General features: G+C 41.2%; 1 protein-coding gene across 1 annotated transcript in view; it reads right to left on the bottom strand.

Annotated features, from left to right (window-relative positions):
- Positions 1-277: 277 nt before the first annotated feature.
- The window catches only part of TRAPPC9 (trafficking protein particle complex subunit 9), a 448,574-nt gene continuing 421,986 nt past the window's right edge, over positions 278-26,865 (bottom strand). The window contains exons 22-23 of the mRNA XM_066566744.1: positions 10,435-10,658; positions 278-3,327 (exon numbers count right to left, since the gene is read on the bottom strand). Of these exons, the coding sequence (XP_066422841.1) occupies positions 3,148-3,327; positions 10,435-10,658 (404 nt within the window). The 3' untranslated portion in view covers positions 278-3,147. The remainder of the gene's footprint in view (positions 3,328-10,434; positions 10,659-26,865) is intronic.

The raw sequence follows: 26,865 nt of genomic DNA on the forward strand, positions 1-26,865 counted from the left end.
AATATAATATAATATAATATAATATAATATAATATAATATAATATAATATCACAAAATAATAAATCAGCCTTCTGAGAACTTGGAGTCAAATTCTCATCTCTCACCTTGTCCTGGGGACCTCACAACACCACACTTGAGTGAAGCTGAAATTTCAGTTCCAGAGTCCAACACATTCTTTCAGAGACACAACACAGAATCAAGGGATATACATTATTATCAGCAAAATCACACAACCCTCCCAAGAGCTACAGACTAAAGAGACTGGCAGAGGTGAAATAACAAGCCACAAGTATTTATTCAGGTAAAGTTACATAACTTATGCTTCTCCAGTGCATTCATATATGGGATCAACATCTGCTCTCAGCAATGGCCATTTAAATTAGGAATAATTTATTGCAACCACTGGTTCGTATCAGATTTACAATGAACAGTTCAGCTCATCATGTTCAAAATAATTGCTGGGTGTTTCAGAGAAAGAAAAAGAAGTTTTGAGTACCAAGAAAGGAAAGCAAATAAGAAAAATATCATCCATCTTTCAAGCAGTATAAGGACTGACCCTAGCAGCAACCCCAGTGATTTTAAGCACCTTTCCCTCAACCCCTCTCCAAATTACACTAACACTTAAATATCTTCCTTCTGGACAAAGTTAAAAATGATCCCCAGAAGGAAGAACTTCTTGTATTTCATCTCTTTCACTAAGACAAGTAGAAGTCTGGAAAATTGGGGAAGATATAATAAATGCCAAAATCAACTAAGTGTCCAAGTTGACAAGGGACAGAATCTGCTATATAATGAACAGCTGACCTTTAAGGGTCAGCTCACACATAAGAACTTATATTTATGTGCACATATGGCAGATTTATAATGGCATATTGGATACCTAGAAAATATGCAGCCAGCTTTTGTTATAACAGGACCTGTTCCCATTCCAACAGCTTCATGGGCTGTAGATAAGGATCCTTCATAAGTAAAAGGCACAGGATTGTTGCATCCCAGGATAGGCTCCACAGAACAAGACTCTCTATTCTCAGAGAATGCTGTTGAAATATAATTAGAGAACAGTCCCTTAGCTGAGTAAATTAAAGCATCCTGACTACAACAGCATCTACTTTACAATATTTTTATTTCAGTGTGGTCCTTATAAAGCCTTAGCTGTATTCCTAGAATCTGCAGATGATCTTCTGGGAACACTGAATAAAACCCAATTTGAATTTTACTCCAACAGTGTTGTGCAACATAGTCCAGACACTCATGTCAAAACCAAGCTTTTAGAGAAGATGTACTGTTTTAGTTCCTGCTCTCCTTGGATCTTATTTTTCTGGGTGTTACCTATCCAATGACAGAGGATTCAGCCTCATGGCACAGTCTGGTCAGCCAAGCTCCACCAACACAGAAAAGCAGGCCCAACTCTGCTGTTGGACCCTCTTTCCAGGGGTTTTGTTACTGGACCTCACTGGCACCTGACAGAGCAGTGAATCATTGCAAATAAATCCTCAGCAGGGCTCAGATTTTCATCAGGTCAGGACTGAAAACTTCCACTTTCAAGGCTGAGTCCAGAGCCCCAGCTCAAGCACAAACATTGATAACATTGCCACAACACAGGTTTTTAGAGATAATACCCTGCATATACTGGAAATGCAGCTACCATGCTACAGCCACAGTTCCCTAGGTTGGGAATATTTTTAGGATGAACAGTCACTTGCAAGCATGCAATGAATGGGGTTTGGAGCACTATGGGAAACACCAATCACACCTAAAAGTACCCCTGGGCTTGGTGCAGAGAGCCAGAACTGAGCAGGAAGGGTCAGGCCATGCATTCAGTGGGGGCCCATGTTTGCATGAATTCTAAAGAAACAAAGAATCTGCAGAGAGGTTGTGCATGTAGATTTAAATAATGTAGAGTTAACTGGAGTGTCCCTGCCACATCTTGGTGTATCCACCCCCAAAGCATACTACCACCAAATTTAACTATGCATTTAAGAAAAGACTGAGATAGTTTTTAAACATATGGTCCAAGAAATAATGTATTAATCATACAGCTAAAACATCTCCCTGCTTTACATGGGGCAAAAACATGTCTCACTATACAAAAACATTATTCTGAAAAATAGGCTAAATTATCGGTACATTCAACAACTACTCTCACACTCAGTAATTCCATGGCCTTAACTGCCTAATAATTAAACTTAAAAAAACCCCCAAACTTTAAGAAAACAAAAAAAAGAGGAAAAAACTAGACACATTTAAAAAGCACTATATCAGTATGAAAAATCTGGTGAGTAGAGTTTGCAAAAACTCATGAAAAGTTATATTAATGATCATCTGATTAATTCTGGTGAATCTTTAAGAGTCTGCAAATGTTTCAAGTGACTATGACTGTGTAGAACAGAACTGTGAAAGCCTAAATTCACAGCCAAGCCTTAGGCAGCCCAAAAGTTGGCTTATTTATTCTCTCAAGGACAAAACTCCTTTGCTCTTCCTCACCCTCTCTCTTTTCTAGTTCATAGATCTGCCAAACTAAAGGCAGTGACTTTACCAGGAGCAAGTGGCACTGGGCTCAGGGGAGGGAGAGAATAACTGGAGGCTATTCTTACTTTCAGTAGCACACTGAAAAGCACCACTACTGCTATTTACTACCAAAGACACCAAATTCTCAGCAAACAAATGAACAAGAGCAAGCCAGTGAACAAATCTAACAGAGATCTATATCCCAAGGGAACATGCCATGGGTCCAGCATAAACCAAGAGGAATTTCATACAGACACACAAATCTTACTGAAAAAAATGATCAAACAGGATTATTCAAACAGGATTTAAGACCTTCAAACACATTGCAAAATTCAGCCCTCAAGACTCTTTCAAACCACTGATATCAATGGAGTATATTGAAGTACAATGCAAATAGTTTCAAAGGCTTTCTGAAAACAGAGGAAAACTTAGCATAGTTATAATCTCTCTCTCTCTCTCCCTCTGAAATTAGCTGAAGCAGCTGTCCAAATGACTGTCAGCCAATTCAGAAAGTGTTCAGCTGTTCCTCCAGAGCAGAGACCGTGTCCTGGGGTTGGACAGAAACAAGCTGGGGTCAAGCAGAGGATGTGCCAAGCTCTGCTGTGTGCTGTGGGTGATCAACAGCACCCAGTGCATATTCACAGCTTAGCTGGGGCCACGGGCTCTGTGGCACGGATGTGGACACTGGGAAGGCAGAGCCAGGACAGAGGCAGCTCCCTGCTGCTGTTGTCTTCATGGAATTTGATATTCAGGTAGAAATCGCCCGTGTAGAGGAAGAGAAGTGCTCCAAAGTACACAGAGTCTTTGGCTGGCTTTACCTGGCAAAGAGAATACAAAAATCAGTACAAATAAACCATCAACAAAGCAAATTAATTGCAGTTTGCAATCCATTAGCTCCTTGAAAGGGTCTCAGAGTACTCCAGATTCACATCTCAATAATGCTTTCATACAAAAAGGAGTAAACATCTCGTCCCTATTCTAGTAAAAATGTTACTTTAAAAAATTAATCCTGTTATTCACTCATGCAGTAAATCTGTGCCACAGCTCAAAACAGAATATGAACCTTTAGGAGTAACTGATTACAAAACAGAATTTGTTTAAGGTAGAGATCACCCTAAATGTCTCCTTAGACTGCATTTACCAACATCTCTATTAAAGTTCTAAATCACATCTCTGAATTAATGTTAAATACATGGTTTAAACACCATTTAACAGCTTAGCAATAAGTAAGTTCATTCTCCCTTATTACTGAGACACAATCTGACTGCAAATTCTAATCAGAACTTGGGTGACTATCATTGAAATAATGAAGTTTAGAAAGAAACTTCCCAGAAACAGTAGCCATCCTGATTTTACTTGTCCAAATTAAATATACAGAGTTCACACTGTTTCTACATTTATGTATCTTCCTTCATTACAAATCCATCTACAATCCATATCTTCACAGCAAATAATATATCTCAGTCCATCATTTCAGCAAGACACTTCAGTAATTTCTAACTTTAACACTCCCACCACTGTTCAGCATGTGATAATGTTTGAATTAGTATCTGCTTCCACAAGATGTTAAATCCAGTTTCAGGACGCCTAGAACTGAGCTACAGCAAATGCAAAACACCAAATCAACACAGAGCCATTCCACTGGATGGGATTTTTCCAAAAATTCTGAAAAGGCAGCTTCATCCCAGCAGAAGAGTCCCAAAAAAGGCTGATGCTCTGAGAGGTGATCAGGGCTGTTCCCCACTACAAAAAATGTCATTATATGGTAAACTGGGACATGAACAATGGGTTGTGAACTGGGCAAGTGCTCATGGACACCCTTTGCTGAAGGACAATTTGCCACTGCTTGGGAAGACCAGAGCAGGGATGATGGGAAGGTCATGGTGGGGAAGAGGGGGAAGGCAAATGATCAACAGAAGATTTCAAGGGTGCAGGAAACTCAAGAATATTCCAGAGAACTCCCAGCCACCTTCCACAAGGCAGATTCTCTGTAGCTTTCAGAAGTGAAGGGAATGAGCTGTTTCCATTTTCTCCTGTTCTAGCTTTTTTTTGGACTTTCACTGCTGGGTTCTTTAGCCAGGAGACATCATCCTGTATAGTCCCCTGGGCTATCAATCTGCTTTGTTGGACCTCCCTAAACTGGAAGAAGTCCAGAGAGGGGCCACAAGGTACTGGAGCAGCTTTTCTGTGAAGTCAGGCTGAAAAAGTTGGGGTTGTTCAGCCTGGAGAAGAGAAGGTTGAGTGGAGACCTCACAGCACCTTCCAGTATTTGAGGGAGCTACAGAGAAGCTGGAAAAGGCTCTCCATCAGGATCTGTAGTGATAGGACAAAGAGTAAGGGGATCAAATTTAATGAGGGGAAATTTAGGAGATAGATAGATAGATAGATAGATAGATAGATAGATAGATAGATAGATAGATAGATAGACAGACAGATATAGATATAGATATAGATATAGATATAGATATAGATAGATGTAGATATTACTGTGAGGGTGGTGAGGCCTTGGCACAGGCTGCCCAGGGAATCTATGGATGCCCCATCCCTGGAAGTATTCAAGGCCAGGCTGGGTGGGGCTTGGAGCAACCTGGGATAGGGGAAGATGTCCCTGCTGGAATGAGATGAGCTTTAAGTTCCCTTTCAACCCAAACCATTCTGTGCTTCTATGACTCTAAAATGCAGCTCCCGCACAAGGGGCTCTCTGTTCACATCCTCAGAGCTGCAGAGCCCAGGCTCCCTTTGGTTTTGGTGCTGGGCACTTCTGCTGACCTACAGCAAACTTTATCATCATCGTGTCATCCACATGAGGGATCAGAGCAGCCACAGCTGTTGCCCTGACCCTGTCCTTGGCATCTCCCCTCCTGGCTGGGTAACAGCTCTGCCCTCTGGCACCGCGTCTGGACACGCAGAACAACATCCAAACATGTCCCCTCGTGCTCCCCTGCCCTTCTCCCAGGGCTGCCTGCCTGATTTCTGCCTCACTGGAGCTGGTGTGGACTTTCCTGCAGAGGAGGGCAGAGGCAGGCACTAATGCCAGCAGTGGGTGCAGGCAAACAGCAAACGAAGCCTCCTCACACCCTGAGCCGTTCCAAGCTCCTGGTCCATTCCTCCTAATCTGGCTGCACCATGAAGGAATGTCTGTGGCAGCACAGCTCAGAGCCCTTGGCAAGCAGGAAGGTGGCTCCAGGCTCATCAGCATCAACAGCAGACATCACATTCATGGTTTGGGCTCTACCCACGTCTGTTGTGACACCACCGCTGTATCAGCACTTTGGAGAAGAAACAGGGAAGCAAAATGAGCTTGAAACCTTTGCCTTGCTCAGGTGCAGGTGGCTTTGCAGAAGCTACAAGATGTTTCCTTCAAAACAGGAACCAAAATTGGAATGTAAGGCTGAGTCTCCAGTGGGGCTGCCTACAAAGATTCCCAAAAGATCAGACATCCAGCTGCAGCAGTCAGGTCATCACAGGGTCACATCCAGCCCAGCTGCTACACCAGGCACAGGACTAAATTTGAGGTTAAACCTACATTTAGGAGTAAAAGGTATCCAAGGTCCTACTACATAAGGGGGATACCTAGTCAGTGAGACAGGGGAGCAGACACAGAATGGTATCCCTAGGCAGCCTGCAGAGCCAGAGCTGAGTTGCCTAAACATAGGTAAGGGGATGGCCTAAGGCACTGAGGACTGGGAAGGTGCCCAGGATGTCTTACAGGATTTCTGGCAGCATCTGGTGGCTGGTAGGAAACCCACAGCACCTGTATGATGGCAAACATCTACTTTTAGGCAACTGAATCTCAGCCCTGTGTTAATGAGCCAGGTTATAGCTGCTGCAAGACCACATCTCCATGGCCTCCTGGGAGCTTAGTGGGGCAGCACCCCTGGTAACCTCCTCATTCAGGTGTCTCAGTCTGGATCTGAATCCACTCAAGTGTCTGAAAAGTGGATATCCACATCTAAGCCAGCTGTTCAACACAAGGATTCACCTGATCAAATGCAGCATGAGGGGAAATGTTCCCTACACTGCATTAGTCTGATTACTTGCTCAGCCACTCAGAGTGGCCTGTTCAGGTGGTCACCTCCATGGCTGGCAGGACACAGCACCCCACAGCCTGCAGTGCCTGACCCGGCTCAGCCACGAGGAGCACGGCTCCTGCCTGACCCAGACCAAATTCGTGTTGTCCTCCAGCCCAGCAGCACACAGCTCTGGTGTGCCATGCCCAGACCTGTGCCTGTGGGTCTGCTGAATCATTCATCAGGATGCTGACATTCCTGAGCCAGGGCAGAGTTAAAATAGATTTTATTGAAATTCCACCATTCATGGAAACAAAGATGAGCAGCTTGTACCTCAGAAAATAACGATCGAAAGAAAATCAAGGGAAAAAAGTCCACATTAGTCCTTTGTTCCACCAAGATAGAAGAAAAATTAAGTTTCTAGCTGCATCCTAATCCTTCCCTGATTTAGGCTACCATGTGGGACTGTGATTGCTTAGAACTAATTACTACTTATTTATACTGCTGTAGTACTTAGGGAGCTCAGTTGGAGATTAGGGCTGGTGCCAGCTACTGCTTGCTGCCCCAAAGAGTTTACAGTGTGAATAAAACAGTGCCAAGAAAAATAATTTGTTCCAGATGGGCCACAGAGGACCTGCCAGAAGTGAGCAAATATTCACCATGGCTTCTGAGCTGATTCAAAATGACCATCTACTAATGAATTTCTCCTCATCTCCCACTACCAATCACTTGAGCTTGTGTGTGATAACACACACAGGAAAAAATCCTGCTTGAAGATAAGTGATGGCACAAGCAGGGACAACAAGAGAGGATGAATTGTTGAGAGTTACAGGGTTCTCCACTGAAGGCAATATTTTTTGTTTCAATTTGGCAAAAAAACAACTCTGTCTGATCAACTAATTATTCAATAAAAATCAGAGGTAAGAACTAAGAAAATTTAATAACAGAGCAAAAGATAAACTTTATGTTGTGAAGCAACATAAAAAAAAATAAATCCACTGTATTTTAATGGGTAAGTTCCACCATGTTAACTCGTGTTTCAAAATCACCCACTGAATAAAAAAAGTTAAATATTTAAGTCATAATGGAGAAAGTCACTTTTTCTGTCAAATACAGAGAAAAATAAGGTTAGCCAAATTAGAAGTTTTCCTTAAAAATGCAGACTTTACTTAATTTAAAATGCATGGAAATAACTCAATATCCTTCAAAAATTTTCCAGAAAAGACTTTGCTTTTTGAAGTATCATATCCAGCAGAGACTTTGTGACACAAACCCAGGCTGCTGCATCGAACTGAGGTAAAAGCACAAAGAGGTGAATAAGCATCACTACATTACTTCCAAGATAAATCTTCTAACTTTGACTTCAAGCCACAAAAAAGGGAAATGCAAAATTGTGTGACTTTTACCCTTTCAACAATTTATATTCACACTGCAAAGCAGCACGTGCATCCTGAAAATTCCCATATATGTCCCTTGTCTTCCAGGTAGCAGCAGAAACTGCTTTGAGACTTTTTAGTCTGGAATCAAAAATAACAGTGAATTTTGAGCATGAGACTTAATATTTAGGAAGGCAGAGGGATCTGTTGGGTTTTTTTTTTTGTACCAATAATGAAGTTTCTGCATGACAACAGAGTGAATTTTCAGGGTGTGAGGAGTATCTGCCCTTGCTGCAATACCTGATGCTCCCACTCCTTCTTGACCACGCACCAGTGATACACCAAACCAGACTTGATTCTCCATCCTTCCTCCCACCCAGCTCAGCCCTGCAATAAATCATGTCAGCATCCCTGTGCCAGTGTCAGTGTGAAGTCAGCCCAATTAACCTAAACTGCTGACCAATGTGGTTTTTGCTAAACTGGACAACTTTGCACAAAAACAAGTTCTCACAGCATCTGTCCTGATGGGCCTGCAGGGGGAGAGGGGAGCATCTTTCACAAGCAGCTGGGAAAGGGCAGCACCTCAAGCCACTTCCACTAAACAAGAAAAATAGCCAAGTGCCCATGACCTGAGGTTAAAAAAATGATGGGGACATTTTTAACAGCTTCCATACAGCAGCACTGAGTTGAAAACCAGCAGGGAATCTGGTCCACTATCTCAACTTTTGTTTATAAAAAAGAGAAACTCTGGTTGTCTTTTCATCTCACCCAGCTATGAGCTTCTTTGGTTTTTTTTAACCAGCTCCTGTCTGACTTTTGGCCAAACTCAGAGCAAAAGCACAATTCTGAGCATGGTGGTTCTTCCCCAAAGCATCAAATGCACAAACCAGGACTTCTCATCCCCCCCAAACAGGTGGAACTGTCTGAAATTTATTCTAAATTAGTCATTATGAGGGAAGAAAGGGCCTCTGGCAGACATAAAGGATTTTCTTCCACAATCAAGGCCCTACACCCCAAAGAAGATGACCAAGCACTTTCCCTTGGAGCCTGTGTGGCGTCAACACCACACACAGTGAAATGTAATACTTCTTGTCTAAGAGTCGACATTTTGTTCATTTCACCTTTTTGTATGGAAAGGAGGACAAGCAGCAGAAAACAATTCTATTTTTAACTTCTTGGGGATTGTGTTTACAGGAGAAATGTCAAACTCCTGAGCAATGGGGCAAAGGCAGGGACCAGAACGTATGAGAAGGCTGCCTGGGCAGGCACCAGAGACATGACCTCCTGACTTTTTGCCCCGTAGGAGACTCAATCAGAAGGTAAGAATACATCACACTGACATCTCCCTTTTCCCTCATTAGCCTGGAGGGTCAGGCCCTTTGGCAGCTGGGCATCCAAACACCACCACTCTGATTAAAAACTCCACATTGTCAGAACCAGAGTCAAAGAAAGCCATCCCTGGATGATTTCTGTTGGCATATTTAAATTATTCAGCTACAAGAATGCAGTTAGCCCCCATTAAAAATCAAGCTGATGGTATATTTCATGCTCATTAGCTTTTAGAAATATTTTCTTCTGTGATGCGTAATTGAAAAATATGCATGGTGACTATCTCTGTGATTAACCTTTCATTTCTTTCTAACTAAAGTTCACTTATATATTTAATTTTGACAGATACATTTTATTACCAATCTGAAGAGCTGACCTAAACAAGGTCCTAAGCACAATCCCAAACACGCCATTCTTCATGTTTATTTCATGAGTTATCAGAAATGCTGCTCATTCCATTCTGCAGCATTGCCTGCAAATTTTCATTCCAGGTACTTTGTTGTTGTATTTTTGGGGGGGAAGGATGTGGGAGAGAGTAGTGTTATCTGTATTTTTCTCGCCTTAGAAGCAAAAAGCTCCTAGACTTGAATTTTCTAGAGAAATTGAGAGAAAAATCATAATCTCAATTGTTTTAAAAAGGGGCTCTTTTTTTCTTTTTTTTTTGCCTCATTTTATGCATTTCTTTATGGTTTTATAACAGTATGCTAAGCATCCAGGAAATGAACCAGCTCATCAGATTGGCCATTAATGCTTAGCATTTTCTTTTTGCAGTCTGTTGTGTTTCCTCAGGACCTGACTAGAACTGATTTGCTGAGTTCCTTGGCTCAGCCTGGGGAATGTTTCTTATGGACTGAAGAAGAAAGAAAGTTATTTAAAATCTATTACTGCAGGCTGTGCTGGGAGACTCAGGGGACTGGCAATATGGTATTGAACATTCAATCTAGGGTTACCCATTCACATTCAGCCAGATCTGGAGTGACCAGAAATTGCTGCCTCTGATAATTTCCTAGTGGTTTACATGGTAAGAAATTGCAGTCTTAAAACATTTCAGAGACTATTCCAGATGCATGCAGCAGCACTGTTAGCAATAGCTGCCATAATCGTGGGTATTTCCAAATATTAATCTGCTTTAAAATGCACAGTAGAGTAATGAAGCCCCTTTCAAATGCACATCACTCAAAATGCTGATACTTGTGACCAAAGAACTCACGGTGTCGATGTGGAAGGTGTTGGAGCCCACGAAGGTGATGGCATCCTGCAGCTCATAGTTGTGCACCCCATTCTGGTAATCCTGGTAGGGCATCATGGTCAGAGCAAAGGGCCCCACACTGTGCTTGCTCCAGTTGGTCAACTTCACCTGCAGGGGGACAGGGTCCCCCACCTGGCAGGTCACCACGACGTCGCAGTCACAGACCTTGCCATCAACCAGGATGTCTGCAAGGCAAGGGAACAAGTCCTCATTAGGCTGGACACCTGCTTCAGAAACTGTATTAATGTTGACAGGAGGCTCAACATGAAAAAAGTAACCTCAATGAAACCAGGAGTGTGGGAAAGTTAATTCTGGGAGAGACAACCCAATGCTGTGCTGTTGTACAGGGCACCTGCTTGAGAAAAACCAGCTCATGAGGGGCTGATATCTGTCCACAGATGCTGAAAGAGCTATGAAAAAACCCCAATTATGATATATACACAGGCACCAGAAGATATTTTTTTAACCTCCTCCCTTGAAGGACAAAGCCACAGACCATTCCTCATGGTTCTGCAAATCAACAGCACAAGGTGAAGGGAAATACAAACAGGAACCATCAATACAAACAACAGCTAGAGAGATCCAGGGCTGGAGGCTCATGTTCAGGTGTTACAGCCAGAATAAATCCTTCTGTGTGGAGGTGAGCTTTTGGAGCAGGACAGACATTGGCAGAATTTGCAATGTAATACATAAATTAAAATACTGATTATAAGGAAAAGAGGGATTTTAAAATTATACTGGAGTACTACAAGCTTGTTCACTCTTTGCACTTTAAATCACTCTGGGATTTCTATTTTTAATTTTCTACTTTTCTTTCCCTTACTGGGACAGCAGAAAATATAAAGCCTCTAAATTGGTTACTGCTGGGACAATGACAGCCAGAGTAATGTGTCCATTAACCTTGCCCATTTGCTTATACAGAACCAAAATGTTTCATTACCAACACACTATGAAATTGCCAGTCCAATTCCCTGCTCTGAAAGGGTTCCCAGTTGTGCAGTATTACTGTATTTTTCAGATGAGGGTTATCTCCAATGCACTATTAATACAGGAACATTTCTATTTCACTATGGGTTCATGTTCAGAGATAAGAGAAAGCCCTGGGCACATGTAAGAAAGCATCCTTTGTGTGAATACCTATCCCCACAATCTCATATGCCCATGAGGCATTTCCATCACTCCTGCTCCTCCTTGGATGCTTGCCTTTTGACATACATCATATTATTCCTCTGCATTGGATTTACATTAGTAATATCCCCTCTTCAAGGAAAGACACTATTTTTATGCTTCAGGAGTTTTCACAGAAAAAAAAAAATACGCCAAAATGATTTTTTTTAACTTAGTTTTGTTTTGTTGCCTTGGACAAAAAGTGCAAAATGATGCATGTTCTTGTGATGCCCTTTAGCCTTGCAAACTGAACAAGCCTCAACACAGGCACTGGATAAAAAATAAACTAAAGTTATTGCCAAAAAAGAAAAAAGTTCAGAGAGGAACATTTATTCCAGAGGTCAGGCCAGCAAATCTGAGATAGCCAGATGAAAACCTCTCCTCGACCAGAGCTGCCCAAATGCAGCAGTATCAGATACAAGAGGTTTGGCAGAAAGAGCACAAAAAAACCCCTTCAGTGTTCAAGCTGAAGCTATCCAAAACCAGTGTTGGTGTCCCAGTTGGAACAGCCCCTGTTCCAAAATTCCCTTTCTCTCTCTTTTTTTTTTTTTTTTTTTTTTTTTTTTTTGACAATAAGAGCACTGTTGAGGAGTCCTGGAGTGCTGTGTCCAGTTGTGTCTCCTCATTACAAGAGAGACAGGGACACACTGGAGAGATTCCAATGCAGGGTGATGAGGAGGATTAAGGGACTGGAGCATCCCTCCCTTGAGGACAGGATGTGAGCATGGGCACTGCTCAGGCTGGGGAAGACTCCAGGGAATCTCAGCAGTGCAGATGAACACCTGGAGGGAGGTGAGAGGACAGAGCCAGGCTCTTTCACTCAGTGCTGCCCAGTGGCAGGATCAGTGTGCACACACTGAAACACAAGAGCTTCCCTCTGACCACCAGGAAATAATTTCTTTCCTGTGAAGGTGGCCCAGCGCTGGCACAGATTGCCCTGGGAGGTTGTGGAGTCTCCATCCCTGGAGATTCTCAAAACCCATCTGCACATGGTCCATGGCAAGTGGCTTTAGGTGGCCCTGCTTGAACAGGGATGGGACCACAGTGATTTCCAGAGGTCCCTGCCTATCCTGTGATTCTCTGAAAGGAAGTGATAATCACCACTGCATTTAGGAAAGGGATAGAAAACCTTTATGGCATTGGATTTCTCCTGCAGCATCACACTCTAATGCCATGGCTGTCCTGCCCAACATGATCAATCTGCTTCTTGCAGTATTGCCCTAAGATCATGGTGGTGAAGTAGTGGTTATAATGGTATCCCATTATCAGGGATTAACTGACTTGGGTTTCCCAAAATCTCAGGTTTCTGTGGTTGGGATGACCCTGAGGTGTCAGAAAGTCTCTTTTTCCCAGCTCCGTGACCGAAGAAGTCGTCGAGATTCGTCAGTTCTGCTTTTCAAGGTTGTTTATTTTTTCTTATCTATTACATTCTTTCTCTGACCTGCTGAGATCTGTCCTGCAGGTCAGGTTGTGCCACAGCACTTGCCCTTGGGGTGGTGTTATGTTATTTTTTATACTGAGAACTATGTGTACTTTATTTGCAACAATTTTCCAATACCTATCACCTATGTTAGACAGTCTGTCTCCATTCTAAACCAATCAAAAAGTGCCACCATCACAGCAGAAGATGAAGGACAAGAAGAAGAAGGACAGGACATGTCCAGATTCCTCCATCTTACTTCTTGAACCCCCATTCTAAATCCCCAAAATTCTGCTTTTTCACCCTGTGATAGTTAATTTAACTATCATTCTACTCAAACTCTTGTGGCTTGTGAATCTTTGAGCCTCTTGCCAGGGTCTCAAATCATCCAGAGCAGCCAGAGGAATGTCCTGGGTTCTGACACCAAAACACAAAGAATGTGTGTTTGTGGATAACCTTGATGCTTCCCCATGTCCTGGCACAGAGCTGAAGTCCAGTTGCTTCCTTCAAAAGCAGTGCATTTATATCAATTCATTACTTTACATCAGTTCATGTTTCCAAGCTTCTCCCTGGAAGGTGACTCCTTTCATTAACTAAAAAAACCCCAAAACAACAAACCACTTGTTTTCTGCTTCCTGCACCCAGTGGGTTTTACTGCTGTACAAAGGATTAGATCCCCAGACCAGGACAAACCTTTGGAAATACTCCCTAAGCTTAGTGGATGAATCTATATTTTCAAGCTGCTCATCAATTGCCTCTTAGCTTCAATGGTCTGCTGTAGGAATTGTAAATGAACACTTTGCCCTCTATCTCTACCTTTGTATCTAATAATAGCTCAGAGCATTTCTTTCTAATATCTTCATGAGAAAATAGAAAATCCAAACAAAAGGGAAGCATTTAAGTCTGGCTCAGCCAGATTATTTTTTTTCCTCATTCCTAAAAAAATAAAATAAAAAATTTCTATTCTTTTAGATTGATTTAAAAGTGTGTGTGTGTGTGCACACATGTGTTTGTGTACATATTGAGAGATAATTTCCTTCCTTCCCAGAACACACTTCCCTCCTGCAGTACCAGAGCCAAGGATCTCAATGAGATGTCAGATGAGAGAGCACACATGGCTGGCGTGCAAAATACTATGGAAAGGAGTGTTTAAAAACAGCCCCCTTTCATCAGGGAGAACAGCTTGGTTTGACAGGCAGCTGCACTCCCTTCCTGACACAGAAAACATCTCATGGACCAGACGGATTTGCTTTAATATTTTCATCCATGAGCAGAGGAAAAGCCATGTGCACAAGGTCCCGTTTCTGCAGATTCAGCTCCCTCACACAGATGGCATATAAAAGCTGAGACTGCTCACACCACTGCTGTGAGAGTGAATCATTACTGGCTTCAGAGTACAGGAGCTCTGAATCAGAAGATGCAGTCACTAGCACAGAAATCAGTCGTGGCTGTATCTCCATCCTACGAAGATTCAGATACGAGAGAAACAGCACTTGAGAAAATTAGAAGGACCAAGTTGAGTTCCAACTGCATTTATAAATTGTATTTTAAAAGTGGCAGCATAAAACCTGGATGACAGAAGGGGGGGAAGCATAAAGACCTAGCAATCTCCCAAACTCCTTTAATTAAATGTTAAATCATTTTTGAAGTAATGCAATAAACCAACAGAATGCTGTCCTCCCCACCCCTTTTCCTCCTCATTTACCTACAATGCCCACTTGTGTTGGCATCCTTGGGTGTCAAAATTACCCTGCAGTGCCTGACAGCCATGAAAAAAGGACAGGCATTGTCTCTGCCACACATTAATGAACAGGCACAGGGCCATTCTCTTTTCCCTCCAGGACCTTCCCTAAGTGATTCTTGTATCAAGGGAGAAAATGTTATCCAACACATTTTAGAAGGTGGAGGATGAGGCTGCTACAACCACTGAGAAGGGTGATTAGGAAGCCTTGCTTTTTCATTGACAGCCTTTGCCAAGCCTTTTAGGATCTCAATGAATTAATCTTTAAGATGGAAAAGCTGCTTCATGGCCCAGCTGATGGGTGATGCTTATTGCCACCACAGGAAATCTGTGAGAGACCATTATGTAAAACTAATACATCAGTATTCTTATAATGTCTTTCTTTCAGGACTTCATAACTCTCAAGAAAAGGGAATGAATGTTGCTACCAGAAAGACAATGACTATTCCACAAGAAAAATATCATTTACCATCACCTGCCAGGTGCACTTGCGTCTACATCACCCAAAGGAGCTGCTTGGAACTGAACACCAAACATTAATAACATTTTTTGTTATTTACTCTGCTCATATTAACACACAGTAAGTTGTTCTTGCCACTTTGTCAAGCTCCCATGCAAGAACTCATTGGTCCCCCTGTTTATCAAGAGTCCTGAGTCATGGCTAATTGCATTTTCACACCCAAGTCCCTCTTTGCCGCTGTCCAAGTTTAATTTTGGAAAGCCACATACAAATACATTTAATCCCAGTGGAAATGCATATTCCAGCAATGTTTTCTCTCCTCACTCATTTTTGAGCTGGTTTAAAGCAAAACAGGCTGCAGAGAAAGGCAGGGTGGGTTTTGCTGATCTTTACAGGGGAGGGATGGAGAAATTTCCATTGGATATTTCCCTTTAAACTGGATGCTGAGTCCCCAGCTGATGCACTTGCATTGGCCTCTGCCATTCTCTGCAGCTCTGAGCACTCTGAGCAAACACCTCACAGAGGAATGGCTTTGCACAAACAAGTTGGCCAATAAATCTCAAGGCATGAGATGCCCAGATGAGTAAATAGTGCTCACATAAAAGAAAAACCAGAAAATCAAGAAAATCAAGTCTTGCCTAGCTTTGCTGTTATAGTTAGGGTACTCTGTCAATCAACCATTGCAATTGTTAATTAAAAAATTCTAATTTCACTCATCTTGGTCTGTGAACCAGGAGAGCCATGGCCTGGGGAGGGGAGAGGAGCAGCAGCATCACTGGCATTTCTGGATAATGTCCATCAGGTACTTTGATGGAGAAAAGCCAAAGACCCAGAGCCCATGCTAGAGTTGCTGCAATGAAGATCTCATGGAATGATTCAGTTTTGCTGTGCTCAAAAAATCTAAAATGCTGATTTAAATGTTTGCCCACGCCAGCTTTCCTTCTAATTGCCTTAAAAGAACACAGAAAAGGCCAGCCATGATGTCTGGAACAACTTCTCTATATTTCATTTTTTTTTCCTTAACCTTTTTTGCAAGAGTATTTGTTCAGGACTTTGCAAGAAACTTAACACTGAAAAGGGAATTCTTTTTGAGACCATTTATTCAGAAATAGGTTTAATCAATTCTCTCAGTTTCTGACCTTACATTTTATGCAGCTGCAAGAAAAGATCAGAAAGGAGGAAAAAATCTGTACTACAGGCAAACTCTCTGTACATAGCAGTCTCCACACAAGCAAGTTTCCCATCCCTCCCCTCATGCTCTGTGTCAAGTCAGCAACAGATTTATCAGCCTGGTTTTTGGGGCAGCTCAGAGGAGCAGGTGACATGTGGCATTCTTTTGAGACAACAGGACCCCTGGATTTTCCTCTTTTCCTCTAAAGTATGAACTTAAACACTGTTTCTGTTTTCCCTCTTTGCACTTGTTCTCCCTGGTGTGGAGCAGTTTCCTTTCATTTTCCAAACCATTCCTGCAAATTATTTGCACACAGAGAGGCAGGTTTGGTTACATTCATTTGTGCATGATGAGGTCCTGCAGCCCTTTCAGAGCTGAATACATCCATACAAAAGATATTTCTATGAATATAGAAACTGTGCTCCCTGTCACTTTCATCAGGAAAATGCTGAATGATTATTTAATAACACAAGACCCTCTTAGATACTTGCATTAAACCTTCTGTCTATGATTTGGACCTGCTCCCTGCACCAAACCTGAACGAACATCTTAATTTGGAATAACATCCTCATATTCATTCATTGCTATACTGACACAACAGTGAGGCAAACCCAGCCCCTGCTGAACTTCCCTGCAGTCAGCAGTACCAGAGCACAGAGGTATACAGATGTTTGTGTTGTAACAGCTGCAGACTACACAGATATCTCACCTTTTCAACCACTGCTAGTCCTGTCCTAAAAACTGCCCTCATACTCAGCTTTTGCTTCTCCAAACCCCCTGTGGGCCTGAAGAGTTCAGCTCCTCTTTGGGTCGAGGCCCTTGGACAGTGATGAATGAAAAATACAGAAAAGGATATGAACAAACCATTGCAGCTTCCTGCAAGTACCATCAACCCAGAGACCTTCAGCCAACATTGGAGCATGAACCAGAAAACAGGAAAGTTGGCAGGGAATGGGATAACTGGACATGAATGTAGGCTGGTGAAAGAGGCAATTGCTTTCACAGGACCTCTGAGCTGCCCCATTCGTGGCAGACTTCCCATTCCCAAACATTTTAGAATTAAATTAAGGACACTTTTTTTTTTTTGCTCCAAAAGCAATTAAAAAGAAAAACACATTTAAAATCTAGTTCTAGCAACAATAAGCAATTAGTGTTTGATAATTGTCCGTGTCTTCCTATTTAATCACTCTTTTGCAGTGCCCAGTATGCTGATGACAGATCCCAACTGGTCCCATTATCTTTCTTGCCAAATTGTTCCCAGTTTGTGTCTGTTCTTAACTCTGTGATGGCAACGGGCTGAGGATGCTGCAGCATCCCCTGGGACTTGCTTGCTAAAGGATTCCTCAACCTTGTCCTTTGCCCGGAGTAAGATTTCTTCCTCCAAATCAGTGCAATGTTTATGTCCAATTTTAAACTTCAAGACATGTGACCAGCATTCAGTTTTAGCACTACTTGATCTTGGCTATGAACATTTAAATGTGGTACAACCTTCTTCCATTAACTCCAAAAAACAGGGTCATGCTGGCTGAGGAGGGAAGCATGAACGTGACTCTGGGGTTTGACTGCCTCCAGCTTCTGCTTGGGATCTTAAAACCTGAATGCACATTAAGCACAGATTTATTTCAGAAATGTGTCAGTTCAGTTTAACCTCCCTGGTTTTGGTGGGAGTTATTTTACTTCACACATGCCTTTTATGACAGACATTTCTCCTTCCCTAAGAAACTGCTGGCACATGGATGGCACCTGCTTGTCTCATCCTCTGGCAGCCAAGATAACCTGTGATTTGGTGCTTTGCCCAATTTGCTATCAAGTGAAAAATCACTTCAGAGTTTATTCTGCTTTTGCCCAGTCCTAATCTAAATGCACAAGGGCAGATCCCTGAGATTTTAAGATGCTCAAAGCTCTGTGTTTTCCAGTAAGCCTGAGCTCTTTTTGACTTATTTTAAAATATTCCATGACATGGCCTCAGCTTGCTGAAATAGTCTCGTTTATGAGCATGGGCCAACCCTTTTTTGTCTGTTAATCACAAGCAGGTTTGATAAAATTTCTTTTATTATCTGCTACACAGCCTGGAGGTCAGGCTGGCATACAGTGTGTGCCTTATGTTTGAAATTTCACAAGCCTGGGATTTGCATTTTATTTTAAGTTATTGAGAACTTTATTTCTATAGCTTGTCTGTGTCAGGACTACTTCAGAGCATTTTAATGCAGCCCTGTGGGGGAAAAAAAAGGAGAGTGGAAAAAGCCCTATAATACATTTAAACAAAACTAAAACCTATGAGGAAGTATCATATAACACTGGTTTTGGTATATTGGCAGCTTTGTGCAAAACCTCTGCAGGAACTGAACTGCATCATATAATACCCTGAATTAGAAGGGAACACACAAGCATCATTGAGTCCAACTTCTGGGTCTGCACAGGACAAACCTAAAAATCACACCATGACATAGCTTAACCTATAGTTCACTGAAAGCAAATCACCTCTTTCCTCACTGGTTGCTTAATGAGACTTTAAATTTTCTCCTTTTTTTTCCTGCCATTCTGCAGTGATGGATGTTGGACAAACCTCTCCCTCTGTAGAAGAGATTTTCAAAAGCCTCATGCCAACTTCGTCAGAGTGTCTGACTTGTGGCTGCAAAAGTTAATGGTAAAAAAGGAGCCTATAGCACTTTGTGCTGTTTTGGGAGCATGTCTCAACCTCAAAGCAGGTTTAGTCTAGACACTGGATGGATTGCAGACCTCCAGGGAGTGTTACCTGCTCTACAAATCAGTGACAAGGGTGGTGATTGTGGCACGTTTGCCATGGAGATGGCAGTGAACTGCAACTGCTCACAAGAGAAGCAATGCTATTTAACAGCAGAGGCACAAAACTAGGCTGCTGTACTCAACTTTGTGCATGCAAAGTCAAATATGAGAGTTCAGCCACACAGTTTACTTACCCAAAATATCATGGAATTAGGCAATATGGAAGTGCATTTTTTTCCCTCTGTATTTTCTACCATTTGAAGTGGAAACAGTATTTTCTGCATTACCCATTCAACAAGCACAGAGTGATGCTCTGGATTATTACAGAGGTAACACCTAACAGGGAGTTGGTTTTTCTATAAGTTGCTGATTAAACTAATCCTACATGCAGTATGATTGTCTTTTTTAAGGCCTGTAGGAAGAGATCTCTGAGGTACTGTCTGAAGCAGAAGGAACTCAAATGCAGGTGAGAAGAGAGATGAGACAGCAGTATCTCCCTGCCCAGATGTACAGAGACAGCAGTGCAAGATGCTTTAAGTAAAAAAAAAGTTATACTGACTATTTGAAGAAAAAAAAATTGTGGGTCTGTGAATCATTTTCCATACCTGTCTTTAAAAAAACCCCATGAGACACTGCATGAGATATCCAGGCCATAAGAATTTTTGTGTCTTTGCAGATCAGGCACAGCCTGGTACGAGATAATGTATAACCCCCCTTTAACAGGCAGGTAGATGATTTACCACATTTCAGTGGCTGTGTAAACATGAGCAGGAGGACACTGAGCCTCCTTTAGCCCAGCCACGACTGAAATGCAGCCAGCTGAGCTAAATGAGGGCATCAAACAGGGCCAGGCACAGACATTGCCATCATGGGGCTCTGTGCAGGGCAGGGGTGACCTGTGGGTACCAGGCCACTTGTGCCCGATGTCACACCCTGGGGATCCCACTAAAATGAACATATTCTCCACGAAGTTTCTTTGAATTTCACTCACAGCATATTTCAGTCTGATGACTCTTAATTGTTTCACTTGCCAATGGATTGTCATTTTTTTCCCATTTTCCCTATGTAAGTTTATTTCACTTTTGCATTAAGCCATGAGACAATAAACCAGGCAGCTTCAAGCTGGAAACTCTCAAACTCTACTATGACTTCTTTATTCTGATTGCATCCTGCTTCTATATCTGACCTGTCTCAAAATCCAATTTGAATGCACAAAAGAACTCCAGTAATAGATATGTGTAGATGGAAGTTTCCAGTCATCCTCTGTGACACAAGTCCATAGTTTTCCTTGCTAGATTGGATATGAACACTCAAATAACAATCAAGCTTAGAGAAAACAAGAAATCTTTAAGCCTAGACTCATCAAACCAAACTACTTTTGGCCCTTCTCGGAGATATTTCTGTTAATAATTTACTACTTCTAAAACTGAACATGCTCAAAACCTAGCTCCTGAATTTTTCATGAAATCCTTTTCCCCATACCTGTCTTAATTTCAGAAATAAAATCAGATTCCTTCCTGCCAATCTCAGCTTTCACTTTGACTTGATATCCTCCCATGACTCATACCTCCACAGCCTGTGATTAAATCCTGATGCCACTTTCTAGAGAACTTCTCCAAAACTGACCTTTTTGCTCTGCCTACACTGCCAAACTCTCCTCTGAGATCTAACTGGATTATACGCCTTAAAAATTAATGTCACTTCATCACTGCTTTTGAGACCTTCAAACTTTCTATTCTCCTGAAGTCCCTGCACCAAATATCATCCTCTAGGTCCATGACCTGGCTATGTCCATATGGCACCTTGCACAGATCTCATTCCCAGCTTTTCAGATATGGCAGTAAAGCTCAGCCCAGGCTAAATTCCCTCATAATGACCCAACTTTTCCTGTGCCAGCAGAAACCCAGTGCTGAGGTCACACAGCAATAACCACAGAAACCTGGTGATAATTGCTGCAGAGGTGGCAAATTGTGCTCACTGCTACCTGTGGGCTACAACCTGTGTGCAAAACTACTTCTCTCTCATCACTCTGGTGTATTATTTTTCCTATTCCTCCTCCCTGCTCACCTTTTTTTTACATATACCATATATATATTTATAGCATACAACACAGACATATATACATGCATATGTACATATCTATATATTTATATAGATAGATGATGTAGATATACAGATATGTAGACATAGATGATAGATTAAGTATAGATATAGATATAAATATAGACATACAGATAGAGATATCTATAGATAGATATCTATATCCAGCATTTATATCTATATCTATCTATATATCTATATATTTATATCTATATATCTAGATAGATATAGATATAGGTATAGATATAGCTATAGCTATAGATATAGATATAGATATAGATATAGATATAGATATAGATATAGATATAGATATAGATAGATATAAAATGCTGGACTATAAGCACTCAGGGACAAAGACTATAACCTCTTAGGGACCACAATACTCATGTTCCCAAGAGCTTAGCAGCACAATTTGTATGGCACCTAGGACTACACAGACCTATTTTCCTGGGATGGGAAGATGGCCCTGTTAGAGAATCAGAAACAATTAAATAAAAAAAATACCCAAACCTAACCCTAAATAAATAAAACAATTCTTTATTTATGTATCTCAGATCTCAAATCTGAAGGGGCAGGGAAGTGAGCACTGCACCAGCTTTCCCCATGGGGATTCTGAAACATTTTAGGGAGAGTTAACCTGTCCTGGGAAGTGAAGTAAGGAGTTCTCACTAAGCAGAAATGAACTAATAAGCTACCAAAAAGAACTAAGAGGGGAAGGTGACTTCCAGAAGATAAAGCAAAACATCTTAATTGTAAGTTTTCAAAATCCCCATGCTGGCTCATTGAGGTACCAGCTTCTTACAGGAATAACTCTTACATTAAACCAAAGGTAAAGCCTGAGGATTTACAGGACATGCAGGAAGAGTGTAGAGGGGATAAAAGAAAACCCAACCACAAGGAAAAGTAAATTGAAATAAAAATAATGCTGTTTAAAGGAGAATTCTCTGAGAAAAGGCTTAAAGTAAGAGCCTAGAAGTCCTTTCTTTCCCATCACTGCATTTTGAGGGAAAGGAAACCTCAAATAACAGCACAACAGAGTGCACAGAGGATGAAAATTTTGCGTTTAAATAAAACTGAAGATATGACATTGTGGGAAAAGAAGAAAAGAAACACTGAGTTCAGCTAGACAGAGTAAAAAATTAAATCCTCTCCATACCCAAGACTGCAAGGCATGCCTTGGGCTTCATCTGTCAAGTGCTGCAAAGCATTCCTGCAAACCCCTCTCCCTTCCATTGACAACCCGGCTGCCAAAACCTTTTTCCTCGCTCAAACCCTGCAACTGTGCTCCAGCCTGGAGAGCTGCTGGGGAAATGAGCAATGAGCAGGTGTCAAATTCTGTCCTTTTATCTCTGGCTTTAAAAGACAGACACAATTATGTACAAATCAGCCTAGTGAGGCAGCTGATTAAGTCCCTTTTCTAAGAATTATTTTCCTAAGGCTCCGTGCACAGGCCAGCCAGAGTTATCAGCTCATCTGCAGACACAGTATGGTGGCTGCTCCACCTTCTAGAGACCCATAGACATAGAAACAGAGATGAGAAATTACTAATTCCTCACCTTCCACATCAGGCAAAGAGCCCTGCATCGTCTGACAAGGCTTCTCTGGCACAATCTTTGCCTGGTTTATGTATTTTGAGATTATGTGGGTATGTTTGATACATATTAGTAGAATGCCTGAGAAATGAAATGAGATTGTAAAGTACAGGAAGTTGAGAAAGTTGAAAAAACTAAAGGTGAAAGTCTTCAAAATTTAGTGCATGGAAAGACTTTATGGCTTCTTCAGTCTACCTCTGAAGTCACGTTTCGTTCTGTGATTTTACATGTGAAGTGCAAAGAACTGCATCGTGTTTCAACCTACAAAACAGGAACAGAAAAGTCTCCCAAGCCCTACAGCTGCTGAGACCAGATTTTTAACCTTATGAAAATCCATGGATTTACATTACCTAGGGGACTGGTAAATGTTTTTTCTTAGCCATGCTGGAAAATAGAGTTGGGGGATTTTAAATTAAAAAAAAAAAAAAGGATAAAAGAAAAATAGCTTTGAATGGTTTGATGGTTTGAACTGGCCTAAGAAAGGAAGTTACCCATATCATATCAAAAGGAAATTTTCCTTGCAGTCTTAATACAAAGCCTGAGTGTACTTCCAGGGATCCTGGTTGCCCGCCCAGCCCCAGAAGCTGTGCCCCTGGGAGGGCAGTACTAAATAAAGCTCCTGATGCCATCTACATCAGTGCTGCTGTTTGCATAAGCACAGCTCCAAACTGTGTGTGTGGGATATGCCCCTCAGTGCTAACTTATCATCCTTACATCCAAACCAAGAGAGGCTTTATATGCATCCTCATTATGCAAAGAGGAAAGGAGAGAGGATCATTTTGTCCTGATCCTTTCTAAACAAAAGAAATAGAAGTTTTCAGTGCCAGGGAAATTTTTTCCAGATTTTTTCAGATCTCTCTTTTTTCAGGTCTCAGCAACAGTTTAGCCTATGCTTTTCCAAAAATATCTTTGAAGTAAGGGAGTGGAGAGAAGCTCATGAGAGGCTTGGAAAGTATATAAAGCAAACAGCGACATATAATGGAAACTGTTCCCAAGAGCATTTGGATTTCAGCAAGTACACGGCGCTGGGAGTTAACCACTCTATTATGTGGGTTGTCTTTTCCAGCATTAATTTGTGAAAAAGTCCATCTTTTACACACTTGCAATCCAAACAAAAGAACAAATTAAGAGAACCAAGCACAGAAACCATGCTGGGCAATGGAGCACTGCAGACAAATGCTGCCAGTAATCTATATTCACATTGGATTGCATGAACTGACCTAGAATTAACTATGGCTGCCCTCTCCTGGAAAACTCTCTGGAACAAATGAAGTTCTCTCATCCATTTCCATTAATGGCATTAGCATGCTTGGTGGCAAGACCACAGCAGAACAACTGGATAAACAGCTACAAGGAAGCAGAAACAAGCAACAATAGAAAGGAACTATTTTTCCACCGAGGTCCTTAATAGATATTCCAGTGCCTCTTGTAAACCAGGGATACAACTGAGCTCACCCAGAGAATGCAAACTGTGCTTCCTGGCTTTAGGTTTTAAAATGGATGTCAAATGTCAGGATGGGAGTAGGAAGAAAGCAACTTGCAGTCAATTCATGGAAGTTCTTCACATTCAGATACCTGAGAGCTTTAGGAAACTTCATTGGAAATCGTGATCTCCTTGAGGTTCACTGATCAAATACAACATGAGCCCATGAGCTCCAAGGGACTTAGTGCTGGCTCCAGGCTCAGCAGATCATCCTGCTGGTATGACTTTGTGCACATCTAGAGAGCTCTTTCTTTCTTCAAATAAAAATGGAATTCCCAGAAAAAATGAGGATGGGCAAGGATGCTACTATAGTCAGCAAAATGTCCTGACCCATAGTCTCAGTGATATTGCCAGAATGCAGGAAGGGTGCAGGTGGTTTCAGCCTCCTGCCCACAGCTACATAATCACCAGTTAGGAAACCATTCACAGACCTTTCCTCTGAAGACATTTTTTGGTTGACCTCATTCAGTAAGAATCTCTTAAAATCCTTTCTTGATAAACAATGGAATAAGATGATCATTTTGGGAGATCACTGGCCAAATCCAAGTTATAACTTCTTCCATAAAGGTATCACTGAGTCATATCTCGTGATAACAGCACAGAATTACATGCTAATATTGTAGAAACACTGTGAGATTTCATTAGATTTAGTTATCAAATTGATCGATAGAGTATCCCTGATCAAAACAAATGAAAGGAAAACCAGAGGTAAAGAATTAATCACCTTCATGAGAGCTTTGACTTTGAAAGCATTTTAAAAATTGCATCAATCTTAAATATCCATCAGAGTAGAATAATCTGTTAAATGAAGCATTCCTTTCAAAACTACAAAGTTCAGCTCAAGCACTTTAGAAGCTCAGTAGTAAATATCTACAGACATAGGATTTTACTAAATTTTCTTCATTATTTTCCTCTTTATCCACATTGTTCCTGACCATTTTTAATGTCTCCAGCATTTGCCTCTGACAGCATCTACACAGCACACCAGGCCCTACATGAAAACAGGCAAAATCTGTGCCCTTAAATAATCACTTTGTCACATAATGACCAGAGAAATCTCCATGTATGCAATGAGCCCTTTCAAATGCCACATTCAATCTGCCTCAATGAAAAGTAGCTATAATAGGAGGCAGATGCTCCCCAACAAGTCTGCCAGCTGTTCAAGCCATATCCAGATGTTGTGCCCACTGAACTCCAAACACACGACCTTCAGGAAAACAGGAACTTGTTCCCTGTCTTAAAAATGCTGAGCCAAGATCTTTATCACTATAAAATGCAATAAAGTAACTCTGCTCCTGGGATTCCTTAACAAGTACAGAACAACAAACCCACAAAACTAAGCACCAAAAAATTACAGAAAAATAGAGGATAATTGAGTTTGACAGGAAAGATCAATTCCAGTTGTCTTTAATGACCTGAATGATATAAAACTCAGCTCTAGAATACACCTTCTTTTTTCCCAATTCTATTTGTAGCTGGGCTCCATTTTTATCTTCCAGAGCATGGAAGCCTCAAGGAAAAAAAAAAATGCTTTGTATGAGCAGAGGTTTATTTCCTCTGACACTTTTCTTTGAAATCTAATATAAATAAATATCACTATCTTCTCTGTATAAGGACTAATAAAATTGTTAAATTGCTTGAAAATCAGGCAAGCTTGAGCTACTCTTAAACTAATCTAAGTATTTCTTTAAAAAAAGAAACCAGTTTCTGCCACAATGTGCCAATGCTTGTTATTAACAACAATCTGAAAATGAATTTTTCTTGAAGGTGTGGCACTAACAGGAACTGAATATTCTCTCACATCAAAGAAAAACCAGTAAAGACCAGCAGGAGGTCTGTTGGTATTTAGAAGTTTTATTTAATTTTTAACATCTCAAAGTCATTCAGCAGAATGGATTGCTGTCTTTATCATCCCAAAGTACCTCATTAAACAAGTGAGTTAAACAAGTATATTCTGCTAATGAGAAAACATGATTAAAAAAGTTCAGAGAAGAGGGAATGAGGAACAAAATTCACAAGAAGAAAACATCCTTTCAACCCAGAAACATGCCCGTGGTTCATAAAATGTAAGTTGCAGTTTGGGTAACAAAATATAAGTGATAATTATGTCTTCTGTGAGTAAACAGTAAATAACCTGGTCAAAAATACGTGGGGATACTTTCTGATAGGAGTCATGGGGATAATTTCTGTCCTGCCCATGGTTTGATGGTCTAGAAAGGAAGAATCTTCCTTTATGATAAGATTCTGTAATTAATATACAGGGCTGTATACCCTGCTATGGCTTTGGCATTTGGGCTCTTTGCATTTATTGAAAATTGGTATTAGGACCTTGCTGAACTCCTGATAGGTATAATTATCTATGTATACACCCACTATGCTTGCAGAGAAATACAGGTAATCATGCATTCCAGGTATCAGGTTCATTTTTAAGATAGCTAATTGATTAACTATTAATAATAGTAAATAACTGATTAATAGCTGGGAGCTATCTATACATAACAGTTACATCAGGT

The sequence above is a fragment of the Molothrus aeneus genome, chromosome 1 (genome assembly GCF_037042795.1).
Source record: "Molothrus aeneus isolate 106 chromosome 1, BPBGC_Maene_1.0, whole genome shotgun sequence".
NCBI classification, from domain to species: domain Eukaryota; kingdom Metazoa; phylum Chordata; class Aves; order Passeriformes; family Icteridae; genus Molothrus; species Molothrus aeneus.